The 11,807-nt window shown below is 70.9% G+C and overlaps 2 protein-coding genes across 4 annotated transcripts; both read left to right on the plus strand.

The window, feature by feature from the left end:
- Positions 1-1,932: 1,932 nt before the first annotated feature.
- On the plus strand, positions 1,933-7,951 carry INAVA (innate immunity activator). Of its 3 annotated transcripts, none has more exons than XM_068659973.1 (9): positions 1,933-2,497; positions 3,106-3,168; positions 3,678-3,790; positions 3,881-3,985; positions 4,248-4,476; positions 5,242-5,295; positions 5,378-5,810; positions 6,254-6,830; positions 7,565-7,951. In XM_068659973.1, the coding sequence occupies exons 1-9, from the start codon at positions 2,134-2,136 to the stop codon at positions 7,655-7,657; spliced, it is 2,031 nt and encodes a 676-aa protein (XP_068516074.1). In that variant the 5' UTR covers positions 1,933-2,133; the 3' UTR covers positions 7,658-7,951. The 3 variants fall into 3 exon arrangements, with proteins under 3 accessions (XP_068516074.1, XP_068516073.1, XP_068516075.1); XM_068659972.1 differs by having other exon boundaries at positions 1,937-2,497; positions 3,881-4,000; XM_068659974.1 differs by lacking the exon at positions 1,933-2,497 and having other exon boundaries at positions 2,543-3,168; positions 3,881-4,000.
- Positions 7,952-8,246: 295 nt separating this feature from the next.
- On the plus strand, positions 8,247-11,148 carry SHISA4 (shisa family member 4). Its single transcript, XM_068659748.1, has 5 exons — positions 8,247-8,474; positions 9,264-9,435; positions 10,017-10,150; positions 10,474-10,653; positions 10,732-11,148. Exons 1-5 carry the CDS (start codon positions 8,402-8,404, stop codon positions 10,776-10,778), a joined length of 606 nt encoding a protein of 201 aa, XP_068515849.1. The 5' UTR covers positions 8,247-8,401; the 3' UTR covers positions 10,779-11,148.
- The last annotated feature ends 659 nt before the right edge of the window (positions 11,149-11,807 follow it).

Below are 11,807 nucleotides of genomic sequence, written 5' to 3' on the forward strand. Positions count from 1 at the left end.
GGAGGGCGGTGGACACCTTCGTGCTGAACCTGGCCGTGGCCGACGTCGTCTTCGTCTGCACCCTGCCCTTCTGGGTGGCGGCGGGGGCGCGGGGCAACCGCTGGCTGCTCGGGGAAGGGCTGTGCAAGGCGAGCAGCTACGCCATCAGCGTCAACCGCTGCTCCAGCATCCTCTTCCTCACCGCGCTCAGCGTGGAGCGCTACCTGGTCATCTGGAAGGTGCTGGACACCAGGCGGGGGGGCTCCAGGAGGCACGTCCCGCTGGCCTGCGGGCTGATCTGGGCCGTCTCCCTCCTGCTGGGCACGCCGGCGCTGTGGTACCGGCGGCTGGACGGGGACGACTGCTGGGACGAGGACGGGGAGGATTTCAGCCTGGCCATGGTGTTCCTCACCTTCCTCCTGCCCCTGGGGGTCATCTCGTTCTGCTACTGCTCCATCTACTGCCGCCTGCAGCGGCACGTGCGGCTGGGCCGGGGCGTGCGGCGCTCCCACCGCGTCATCGTCGCCATCGTCGCGGCCTTCGTCTGCTCCTGGCTGCCCCTCAACGCCTGCAAGGTGCTCCTCTTCCTCCTGGCCAAGGGGACGCTGGCGCTGCCGGCGGGGCAGGAGGGGACCCTGCGCTGGGTGCTGGCCACCAGCACCTGCCTGGCCTTCGCCAACAGCTGCGTCAACCCCGTCATCTACGCCCTGATGGACCCGCGCCTCCGCTGCCCACCCGCCCTCGGTGCCAGGACCCCCCCCCTCCACCACCGCCTCCAGCCCCTCGCCCAGCAGCGGGACCAAGCTGCCCCCGGTCCCCAACCCCCGGCCGGGCACGTAAGGGGGGACGGGGACACGAATGCAGCTGGGCTGGGGGGGGGTCACTGTCGGTACAGAGCCAGGGGGGTGCTTGGATGCTTCGGCAAAGCGGTCGCTGAGGTTTGTCCCCTCTCGGGGGAAGCCCCGGTGCCCCAGCAGTGGTTCCAGCCCCCCCCGAGCGCTGCGCTCACCTGCTCCAAAGGGGTCCCGAGGGGCAGCCCCTGGCTGTGCCGTCCCGTCCTGGTTTCTGCGCCGTCCCGGTGTGGGCAGAAAGCTGCAGCTGGGGCCGTGCGGGCAGCGAGCGAGGTCCCACCGAGGAGGCACCGCTGCACAGACACCGCCTGGCTCGGAGCTAAACGGGACGGCTCGGGCAGCGCCTCGGGTTGCTTCTGGTCTTGCAGAAAACGAATACAGCTGTAGGCGTACCCACAGCGGTGTCGGTTGTGTTCTTTTTCACAGCCTGCCTGGGGAATAAAGCTGCCGCGGGGCTGAGCTGGGCCACACTGAGCCGTGGGCGATGTTGCGTCCCCAGGCGCCGGGGACAGTCCCGTGCCCTCCCAGCGGAGCCCTGAGCCATTTCTCTTCAAATTCACCCTTTTTTGGTGCAGGGCCCCACGTGCCAGGTCTCAGCCCCGCTCTTTGTTCAGTTCCTGCTCAGGGACCACCACGCGCTCCCCCCAGGGCTGAGGATGCTGCAGCAGGGCGGGTGGTCCTGCCGCACCCCACTGCCGTCCCTGTGCCTGTCCCTGTCCCCGTGGCACCTGCCAGCATGGCTGAGGCACACTTTCCACCACCTGCCCCACGCAGCAGCGCAGGATGTGGCTGACTCGCCCGTGCCAGCCACCCTGATTCATCTCACACTGCGCCGGCAGCCGCAGCCCTGCCGTTCCCACGGCCTGGCACTGCCTGGCATGGCACAGCACGGCACAGCCCGGCACACCGTGACACAGCCGGCTATGGCACAGCTCAGCACGGCGTGGTACAACCTGGCACAGCACGGCTCGGCTCAGCTAGACACAGCTTGTGCTGCCCCTCGCCCTTCCCCTGCTCTTGTCCCTTCCCTTGTCCCTTCCCCTCCCCATCCCTGTCCCTGCCCAAGGAGGAGGAGGAGGGTCAGTGCTTCTCCCCATGAGGCAGAGGTGGGGGGCTGGGGACAAGGACAGGCCAGCAGGACCTGCGGGGCTCCCTGGCACCCAGCGGGTCCCTGTGCGGGAAGGGACAGGGATGGCGGTGGCATCTGGGGGATGCTGGGGCAGATGTCCCCAGCCAGGGGCCGTGGGCAGGGGTGGGGACGGTGCCACCGCACTGTGACTGGCCCTGTGCTGCTGGCCCTGGGATGGGGCCTCCACCCAGCACCGTGCCATGCCAAGCTGTGCCATGCCTTGCCATGCCATGCCATGCCATGCCGTGCCGTGCCGTGCCGTGCCACACTCTTCCAAGCCATACTGCACCGTGCCACACCACGCTGTGCCACGCCAGGGTGCCCTGCGCCGTGCCGTGCCACGCTCAGCCCTGCCACGCCGTGCCGCCCCACGCCGCGCTGAGCCGAGCCCTGCAGCCGGCAGGCCCCGCGGCGGTGGGGCCGGTGTTGCTCACCCGCTCCTCCCCTGTGTCTCAAGTCAAAACACGTCCCCACAGCCCGGGCGCAGCAGAGCCGCAGCGAGCGCCCGCGCCAGGAGCCCCGCCGCGCCGGCGCCCAGGTAAGGCCGAGCCCCGGCCCTGGCTGAGCCCCGAGCCCACCGGGGGTCCCGGCCCCTCTAACACCCCCCAGCCAGCCCACCAAGCCCCCGGCCCTGCCTCAGTTTCCCTGGGTGTTCACCAGCGCGGCTCATCCCACCGGGGAAACTGAGGCACAATGTGAGCCCCTGGCACCCCCCCGGCTGCTCCTGTCCCACCCGCGCTGCCCTAAAGGAGGGGACCCCGGGTTCGGGGCTGGGGGCAGGCTCCCAAATCCCGCGGCCACCCCCACCACGGGAAATGCCTGCAGCCCAGACGGGGAAGGAATAAAAACTGGGAGAGGCACCCAGCGAAACCGGCCCGCGCCCCCGCCACCTTTGCCCCTGGGATGGGGCTCATCCCGGCAGCCCGCGCTGCCAGGCACGTGTTTGCACACCTTTGTTTATCGTAGGACCTACAGGAAGGCAAAGCAAACACGGCCTCGCCTTCCTCCCCCACCGGCGCAGCAGCTGTGGCGGAGCCGTACGGGCGATGCTGCGGGCCGGGGGGAGCGCGGGGGGGGCAGCACCCATGGGTGCTTGGGGCCAGGGGCTGGCGCGGGGACACGGCGTCTGCTCGCTGTCACCCGCAGGGTCCGGCATGGAGGGCAGGGAGGAGGCGAGCGACACCGACAGCGGGATCATGCTGCACTCGGGTGAGCAGGGGGGGGCCGGGGGGGTGGGCAAAGGGGTTCTGCAGCCCGGGGTGCGATGGGTGCCCCCTCCCACAACCAGGGGCACGGCGGTGGTGTAAAAACTGCAACTAACCCCCCCCTCCAGGGGACAAGGGGCTGTGCAGGGGCTGGGGGGGGGGGCAGGCAGGGGTGGAATTTGCTGTTGGGAAATTTGGGGGTTCCCAGTCTGGAGGAGGGAGGGGGGCTGGGGGGGGCTGGGGTCTGCGGCTGGCTCTGACTCAGCGGCGTTTCGCTGCGGGCTGGGCTGAGTCAGGGCGAAACCTGCCCCCCCCACACACCCCCCCGCTGGGAAACCACGGCCAGAGCAGCCACGGGCACAGCCGGCACCCGTCCCGCCACCGGGAACCGGGAACCGGGGCCGACGGGGAGGCGGAGGGGGGGAAACTGAGGCAGGGAGGGGGGAGATCGGGCTGTGCCTCAGCCCGTCCGTCCGTCCATCCGTCTGTCCATCCGTCCGTCTGTCCGCCCAGGCCCCGGCAGCCCGGTGTCCCCGCTGAAGGAGCTGGCGCAGCGGGTGCGGCGGCAGCAGCAGGCGCTGGAGGCGTGCGTGCAGGAGCTGCGGCGCCTCTGCCTGCGCGAGGCGGTGAGCGGGGTGCAGGGGGGTCTGGGGGGGCCCTGACACCCACCCCACCACCCCCCCGGACACCGCTCAGCGTCCCCGTGCCGTCCCCAGGAGCTGACGGGGACGCTGCCCCGCGAGTTCCCCCTGAAGGCCGGCGAGAAGCCCCCCAAGGTGCGGCGCAGGATTGGGGCCGCCTTCAAGCTGGACGAGACCCTGGTGCTGCGCGGGGCGGTGAGGGGCGACCGGGGGTGCAAAGTGGGGAGGGGGGGGTCCCAAAAAGGGGCAGGCGGTGACAGGGGGACCCCTCGGCACCCTGTCCCAGGGGAGGTGCGCTGCTCCTCGGGGTGTGGGGGGCCACGCACCCGTCCCAGTGAAGAAGGCAAAGCCAGCCCTTGGCATGTGAGTGGCCGCGGGCTCGCGTGGCTCTGGGGTACGGGGCAGGGGGTGCGGGGGTGCCGAGCGTCCCCTCTGTCCCCAGGACCCTCTGAGCGCCCTGGAACGGGACCTGGCGCTGCAGCTGCAGATCGCTAAGGCCGCCCACCGCCTGTGCCGGGAGGAGAACATCAGCAAGCAGCTGCGCCGGAGGAGGAAGACGGCGGCGCTGAAGGAGGAGAAGAAGCTGAAGGAGCTGGAGAACACCCTCAGCCAGTGCCGCCTCCTGGCCGGCCACCGGCCCCTGCCCGCCAGCGGCTCTGGGGGTGCTCAGGGTGAGGCCGGGGGTGTTTTGGTTAAGGGGGGGTCAGGAACTGACTCATTTGTGTGGAGCCCGATGCACCGTCCCTGCTGCGTGCACTCCGCAGTGCTCCCCCTGGGTGCACCCCAACCCTTTGTCCCCACTGGCTGCTTGCTGGCACCCCATCCCCAGGGGTCGTGCCCCACTGAGTGCACCCCAATCTCCCACACCGGTACACCAAACGCACCCCGATACGCTTTCCCCCGTGGGTGCACCCCAAAGCCCTGTCCCTGACGGAGGCACCTCATGGCTGCACCCCAAAATGCCATCCGTGGTGCAGGCACCCCGCTGTGCCCTCCCCACGGGGAACTCACCCCAATACACCCCCCCAGCGACTGCGCCCTTGTGAACGCACCCCAAACCTTCATCCGTGGTGGATGCACCCTCACAGGAGCACCCCAATACCCCCCAGTGTCTGCACCCCGCTGTGCTCCCCCTGGGACCTTGTGAGCGCACCCCAACCCTGCGTCCGCGGCGGGTGCCAGCAGCCGCCTGGGCAGGGCTGGGAGCTGCCCCGAGCGCCACGGCTCGGCTGAGCCGGCCCGGCCGGTCCCGCCACCGTCCCCGAGCGTGTCGGGACAGGCGGGCGCAGGAGGGGAGTGGGGGCCCATGGGGACGCGCTGGGTGGCGGCGGGTGCCGGGCCGTGGGAGCGTGGGGCCGCTGCCAGCCCCGGGGGCTGCAGCTGGTGCCAGCCCCCGGTGCCAGCCCCCGGTGCCACCGCTGTCCCCTTCCCCGCAGAGCTCAGCGCCTCGGATGAGAGCTCGCTGTCGGACGCCGTCCTGCTGGAGGAGGGTAAGGGGCCGTTGGTGGGGGGCACCACAGAGCCCTGTCCCATTCCCTCTCCGTCCACCCCAACCCTTTTTCTCTCCCGCAGAGGAGACGCAGCTGCCAGGACCCGGCACCCCGCAGGGGTCCCCATCTCCGTCCCCATCCTCGTCCCCCTCCCCACGGCCCCGTTCAGTCCCCGAGGAGTGCTCTGAGGCGGAGGGGCCGGGGCACCCACCCACACCCGCCAGCCCCTGGAGGGAGACCAGCCTCGATGGGCCCTACGAGAAGGCCAAGAAAGCCGGCGATGACCCTGGGGACAGCGAAACCTGGGGGTCCCGGTGCTGCCCCACGTCCCCACCTGCTGTCACCACCGCCCCTGGCAGCCCTGACCTCACAGTCTCGCTGGCGCCCAGGGCCACCGATGTCCCTCCGTACCGCTTCGTCCCCATCCGGACCCTGGTGCTGTGCCGGCAGGCGGGATCCAGCGCCCCGAGCACCCCGGAGCCACCGAGCCGGCGGGGACAATCCCAGTCCCTGAGGTATGGCCCGTGTGCGGAGCAGGGACGAGGGTTCCTGGGAGGAGGATGGAGAGGGATAACCCTGTGGGGTGGCGGTTATAACCCCATGGGGAGGAAGGAGAGATACCCAGGGGAAGGAAGGTGGAGGTAACCCCATGGGGAGGAGAGGGATGATCCCATGGGTGGGATGGAAACAGATCCACGGGGAAGAAGAGGGAGACAACCCCTTGTGAAGAAGGAAGCACCTCCATGGGGAGGATGGAGCAAACCCATGGGGAGAAGGGCTGAGATAACCCCACGGGGAGGCTGGCGATGACCCTGGGGTGAGGAGGATGGCAAGAGATCCCTGGGGAGGAAGAGGGAGCTAAGCCCCCGGGGAGCCAGCACCCCACGCCCTCCTGGCCGCCCTGTCCCGGGGGCAGGAGGAGCGGGGCAGGAGGCAGACGCAGCCCTTGTGCCCGCAGGGTGGAGGCGCGCTGGGAGCCCGGCGAGCCGCGGGGCCGCAGCACCGCTCCCCGCCGCCGCCCCACGTACTACACGGTGACGGTGCCCACCTCCTGCTTGACGCCCCCCGGCCCCACGCATCGCTCCGGCTCCGACGACAGCATCTCCGACGTCTCCAGCATCTCCCACGCCACCTCCCCGGGCAGCAGCAGCCCCGACGTCTCCTTCCCGCGCCCCCCAGCCCCGCCACCCCTCACCGAACCTGGTTACTACCCCCGGGGTGCCCCCCGGCTCCTGCCACCCCCCGGCCCCCCGGCTTTCCTCTACGAGCAGGATCTGGCCCCGCTGCGCTACCAGCGCCTGGTGCCCTCGCACAGCCGCATCGTGCGCACCCCCTCGCTCAAGGACTACGCGCCGGCGGGCGCCCGCGGGCTCTCCAAGGCGGCGGTGACGGAGGAGCTCAAGTCATGGCACCAGCGCGCCCGGCTGCGGGGCGCCCGGCCCCACTCCCTCGACAGGCAGGGCGCCTTCCGGGGACCCCGCGGCGGGACCCCCCGTGACGGCCCCCCCATCCGTGGGGCCCCGCTGCGGGCTCAGGTAGGGCACGGGGCCGGGGTGGCGCAGGGAGTGGGGTGGGGACAGCGGGGGACAGGCGGGTGGGGGGCACCGAGGCGGCTGTCGCCTTGTGGGGACGCCCTGGGTGCTGCCCTGCGGGTGGGTGGGGGACGTGCGGTGTCACCCGCTGGTGGCACAGAGACAGGGGGCTGCGGTGGGGCAGGACCGGGGTCCTATGGGGGGCCCTGGGGCATGGCCAGGGTCCCGAGGTGCCCCTGGGGAAGTACTGGGGACCCATGAGAGTCCTTGGGGTGGGGCTGGGGACCCCCAAAGGTCCCTAGAACAGGACTGGGGAAGATCTCCAGGTAAAGGAGCTGGTCCCAGGGGGGTTCCTGGGGCAGGACAGGGGTCCCAGAAGGGTCCTTAGGGCAGAATTGGATCCTGTGGACAGCACCAGGGTCTCATAATCTGGTCTTGGGGCCAGGACCGAGGTCCTCAAGCCCCTTTGGGGCAGGACGAGGGGCCGCAGAAGGTCCCTATAGCCACAGCCAGGGTCCCACCAGCAGGACTCAGGTTCCCACGAGGACAGGAGGGTTCCCGCAGACATTTTGGGGCTGCCTCACTCCCCTCCTCCCTGGGGCTCACGCGGGGCAGGTCAGGACTCGCTGCCGAGACTCTGCCACCCCCACAGCCCCCCCCATCCCTCCCTGGGGCCGTGCCCCCCAGGGCGCCATGGGGTGGGGTCCCGGCACCCACGGGCCCCTTCTCCCACGCAGGCGCCCCCGATCCGTGTCCTGCGGCGCTCCCCGGACGGCGTGCCCGTGCAGGTCTACGTGCCTGAGAACGGTGAGATCGTCACACAGGTGTGAGCGCGGCCCCCCCCCCCTGCCCGGGGGGGCACGGCCTGGCTGGCCCAGGGCGCTGGGAACAGGGGGCTGGGGCTGTCCTGCCCCCCCCCCCCCCCCCACCTCCCCGGGCTTGGGGACACCGGGGGGAGGCACAGCTGCCCCCAGCACCCTGCGGTGCCCAGGGCTGGGATGGGGTGGCTGGGGCTGGCCCCCACCTGCTGTCCCATGTCCCCTCTTTGGTGACCCCAAGAGGGTCTGCGGTACAAAGACATTGTATTTGGGGCTTTTTTCTCTAATAAACGTGGTCATTTGGGATCTCCCTGCGGTCACTCCTGTCCTCGACAGCCCCTCAGGATTTGTCCTCTCCATCCCCATGCTTGTCCCCGTCCCAGTCCCCATTCCCATCCGGGAAGGGAAGGGAATGGAAAGGGAAAGGGAAGGGGAAGGGGAAGGGGAAGGGGAAGGGGAAGGGGAAGGCCCCGGGGCGCACAGGAGGGGCGCAGGAGGGGCGCAGGGGCCGTGCCGGGGCCGTGCCGCTCCGCCCGGTGGGGGCGGGCAGGGGCCGGGCGCGGGGCCGTTGGCTGCGGTTGGAGGCGCCGCCGCGGGGGGGCACCGGGCAGCGACCGAGCTCCGCCGGGCTGCGGCGTCACTGCGGGCCTGCGGCGGCACCGCGCTCCCCCCCCGGCACCGGCACCGGCACCGGGGCTGCACCGGCCCCGCCGCACCGACCCCGGCCCCGCTCCCCCCGCCCCGGCCGCCCCCAGGATGGGGCCCGGTGGCCCCGGCGGCCGCTGGCCCCTGGCCGGGACCGTGCTGGTGGCCGTTGCCGCCTCGCTGGGTAAGAGACGCGGGGGGGGGGGGGGGGAGCGGGAGGGGGCGCCCCGCGGGGTGGGGGGACCCGGTGCCACCGGCTGGGCCCGCGGGGCGCCCGCTCGTGGGTCCCGGTGACCTCGGCCGTGCCACCGGAGCGCGGCTCCCGTGTCCCCCCGGTGTCCCCCCGGTGTCCCCACCCCGCTCTCCCGAGGGCTCTGCGCGCTGCCGGCCCGGGGGGGCCGTGCCCGTGCCTCAGTTTCCCCTCGGGGGAGTCCCGCGGGGAGCCACGTGGGGACCGGGCGGGGGGGGCGGAGCGGGGCGGGGGGGGGCGGCCCCGGCTGCTGCCCGTGGCACCGGCGCCGCTTCGCCTCCCACCGCCCCCGGGCCCCGTCTCCGGGGCTATTCTGGGCGCGCAGGTGGCTCCGGACAGAAATAAAGCGGGGGGGCGGGGGGGGATGTGGGAGGGGTGGAGACGGGGGGGGGGGGGGGGCGTGGGACGGGATGGAGCGGGGGGAGGACATGGGAGGGGATGGAGACAGGTATGGGGACGTGGGGACAGGACGGAGCAGGTTTTGGGGGAGGCATTGCACAGGGTGGATCCGGGTACGGGGATATGGGGACAGGGTGGAGAGGGGGAGAGGGATGTGGGGACAGGATGGGGGCAGGTGTGGGGACATGGGGCAGGATTTGGGGCAGTGACACACAGGCTGCACCCAGCACCTGGGGGCCGTGGACATGGGCTGCTGCTGGGGTCCCGGGGTGGCGGTGTCCGGGCGCAGCACCCGAGGCCCCGGTGACGGGCGGCTGTCCCCAGTGGCAGGCGACGAGGACTGCCTGTGGTACGTGGACAGGAACGGCTCGTGGCACCCCGGCTTCGACTGCGAGTTCTTCACCTTCTGCTGCGGCACGTGCCACCAGCGGTACTGCTGCCGCGACCCCCTGCGCCTCATCACCGAGCGCCAGCAGCGCCACTGCCTCGCCTTCAGGTGCCGCGGCTGCACGGGGCTGGGTGCTGGGTGCTGGGTGCTGGGTGCTGGGGCTGGGTGCTGAGCTTCAGTGATGGGTGCATGGGGCTGGGTGCTTGAGGTTGGGTTGTGGGTCCTGGGGAGCTGTGTGCTGGGTGCTGAGCACTGGGCAGGGTGCTGCGCGCTGGGTGCTGGATACAGGGTGCTGCGTGCCGGGGCTGGGCGCTGAGCATCCCTGAAAGGTGCTGGGCGCTTGGTTTTGGGTGCTGGATACAGGGTGCTGAGTGCTGAGCACTGGTGATGGGCACTGGCATGGGGTGCTGGGCACTGGTGCTGGGCACTGGTGCTGGGCACTTTGCTGGTGCTGAGCACTGGTTCCCAATTCCTGGTCACTGGTTCCTGGTCCCTGGTTCCTGGTGCTGGGCACTGGTTCGTGGTGCTGGTGCCTGTCCAGATGTCCCCGTCCCACTGCACCCCCAAGGGGGTGCTCCAAGGGTGCCCCTCGGTGCTGAGGGCACCGCTGTAGGTGCAGGGCAGGGGGCTGCCCGGGTGCCCCCACCCCCCCCGGCCCTGCGCCCCCATGTCCCCGCGGTGTCCCCCAGCCCCAAGACCATCGCGGGCATCGCCTCGGCCGTGGTGCTCTTCATCGCCATCGTCACCACCATCGTCTGCTGCTTCATGTGCTCCTGCTGCTACCTCTACCAGCGCCGGCAGCACCTCCGCACCCCCCTGCAAGGTGGGGGGCTTGGGGGGGCGAGGGGGACCTGGGGGTCTGCAGGGACGTCAGGGGAGGGATTTGGGGTGTGGGGTGGGGCTGGCAAGGTGTAAGGTGTGGGGGGGGGGGCTCAGCATGCTGTGGGGTCCTGTAGGGATGTGGGATATGGGATGCAGTGGGGGAGTCCTGCAGAGGGGCTGGGGGAGGGATTGGGACACAGGGGGGAGGCTGGGGTGCGGGGGGGTTATAGGGATGGGGGGCACAGGGCAGTGGCTCACAGCCACCCTGGGCACCACCGGGCTCCACCCCCGTGGATCCCAGCCCCAGCCCCATCTCTCCCGCAGGCCCCGAGATCCCCCTGGCCAGTTACCCCGCACCCCCCCCAGCCCCATTCCCCGTGGACCCCAAAGCCGGCCCCGTGCCCCCCCAGCCTGGCTTCACCCCCATGGCCATGTACCCGCCGGTCGGCCCCGCTGCCCAGTACCCGATGTACCCCTCCGGACCCCCCGTCTACAACCCCACAGGTGAGCACTGCACCCCCCCTACAACCGCACGGCAAACTTTTTGGGGGTACCCTCACTGACCCCCCCCTTTCTCCGCAGCACCACCGCCCTACGTCCCCGCACAGCCCAGCTACCCAGGAGCCTGAGCCCCCTGGGGGACCCCGCTTCTACTGGTGACACCCTGGGGCACCCATGGGTGGCAAGCGAGCATGGCCTGGGGGCCCCCGTTGTCGTCCCCCCCCCCCAGGCCGTGACGCCACCCTGTGAGGCTGATGGTTGGATCCGGCCCTTCCCGGCCATCGTGGGGATGAGGAGCACAGAGCGGCTTTTGTCCCCACGCCCGCCCCGCACACTGGGACCTTTGTGGGTGCCCGCGGGCTCCAGCGGCCCCACACATGGAGGGGCGATGCCGGGGGTCCCCCTGCCTGCCGGCACTGGGGGGGCACTGTGGGACCCCCGCTCACCCCGAACCCTCGGCTCTTCCCAAGCGGGTGGCATTAAATTGTGTCCCCCCCCCACGTGTTGTATCGTGTTGGTGGCTCTGTGTCCCCCACCCTGGGAGCAATGGGGAGGGGGGCACAATTTTTTTTTTGGGTGGGGGGGCCTGGAGGGTCAGTTCCCCTTTTCCCTCCAGGCATTTCTCCATCCAAAAAGAGGTGATTTACTTTTGCCCTCCCCCTCCCTCACAATGTTTTATTTCCCTCCACACCAGCCAGGATGAGCCAGCACAAAAACGGGGAGCAAAAACAACCCCCGCTGACATTTTGGGGCAAAAAGCAGCAAATCTGGGAGTCTGAACCCAAGGGCAGCCGATCCCCCCACCCGCCCTGTGTGGCGGGGGCCGGGACGCGCCTCCTTTTCCAGCCGGCGGCGCGGAGCAGGCGGCGCAGGCAGTGATTCACCCGGCTATTTTCGGTGTGATTCACACCCCGCAGCGGTGCAGGGGGGGGGCCCGGCGCGCCACGGGGGCTAAATTTGGGACCGCCACGTCCCGGCAGCCACCGGTGCCACACGGTGCTCACCCTCCTCCTGTGGTCGGATCCTGCCCCGCTGCGGGTGCTTTGGCTGACGGGACGCTGCCCCATCTCGGGGGGGGGGGCACTGGGTCCCAGCACCCCTTCGCCCCCCCAAAAAAAAATCCCGCAAGCCGTCTGCAACGAGCCCAGGGAGAGGGA

The sequence above is a fragment of the Anas acuta genome, chromosome 24 (genome assembly GCF_963932015.1).
Source record: "Anas acuta chromosome 24, bAnaAcu1.1, whole genome shotgun sequence".
In the NCBI taxonomy this organism is placed as follows: Eukaryota; Metazoa; Chordata; class Aves; order Anseriformes; family Anatidae; genus Anas; species Anas acuta.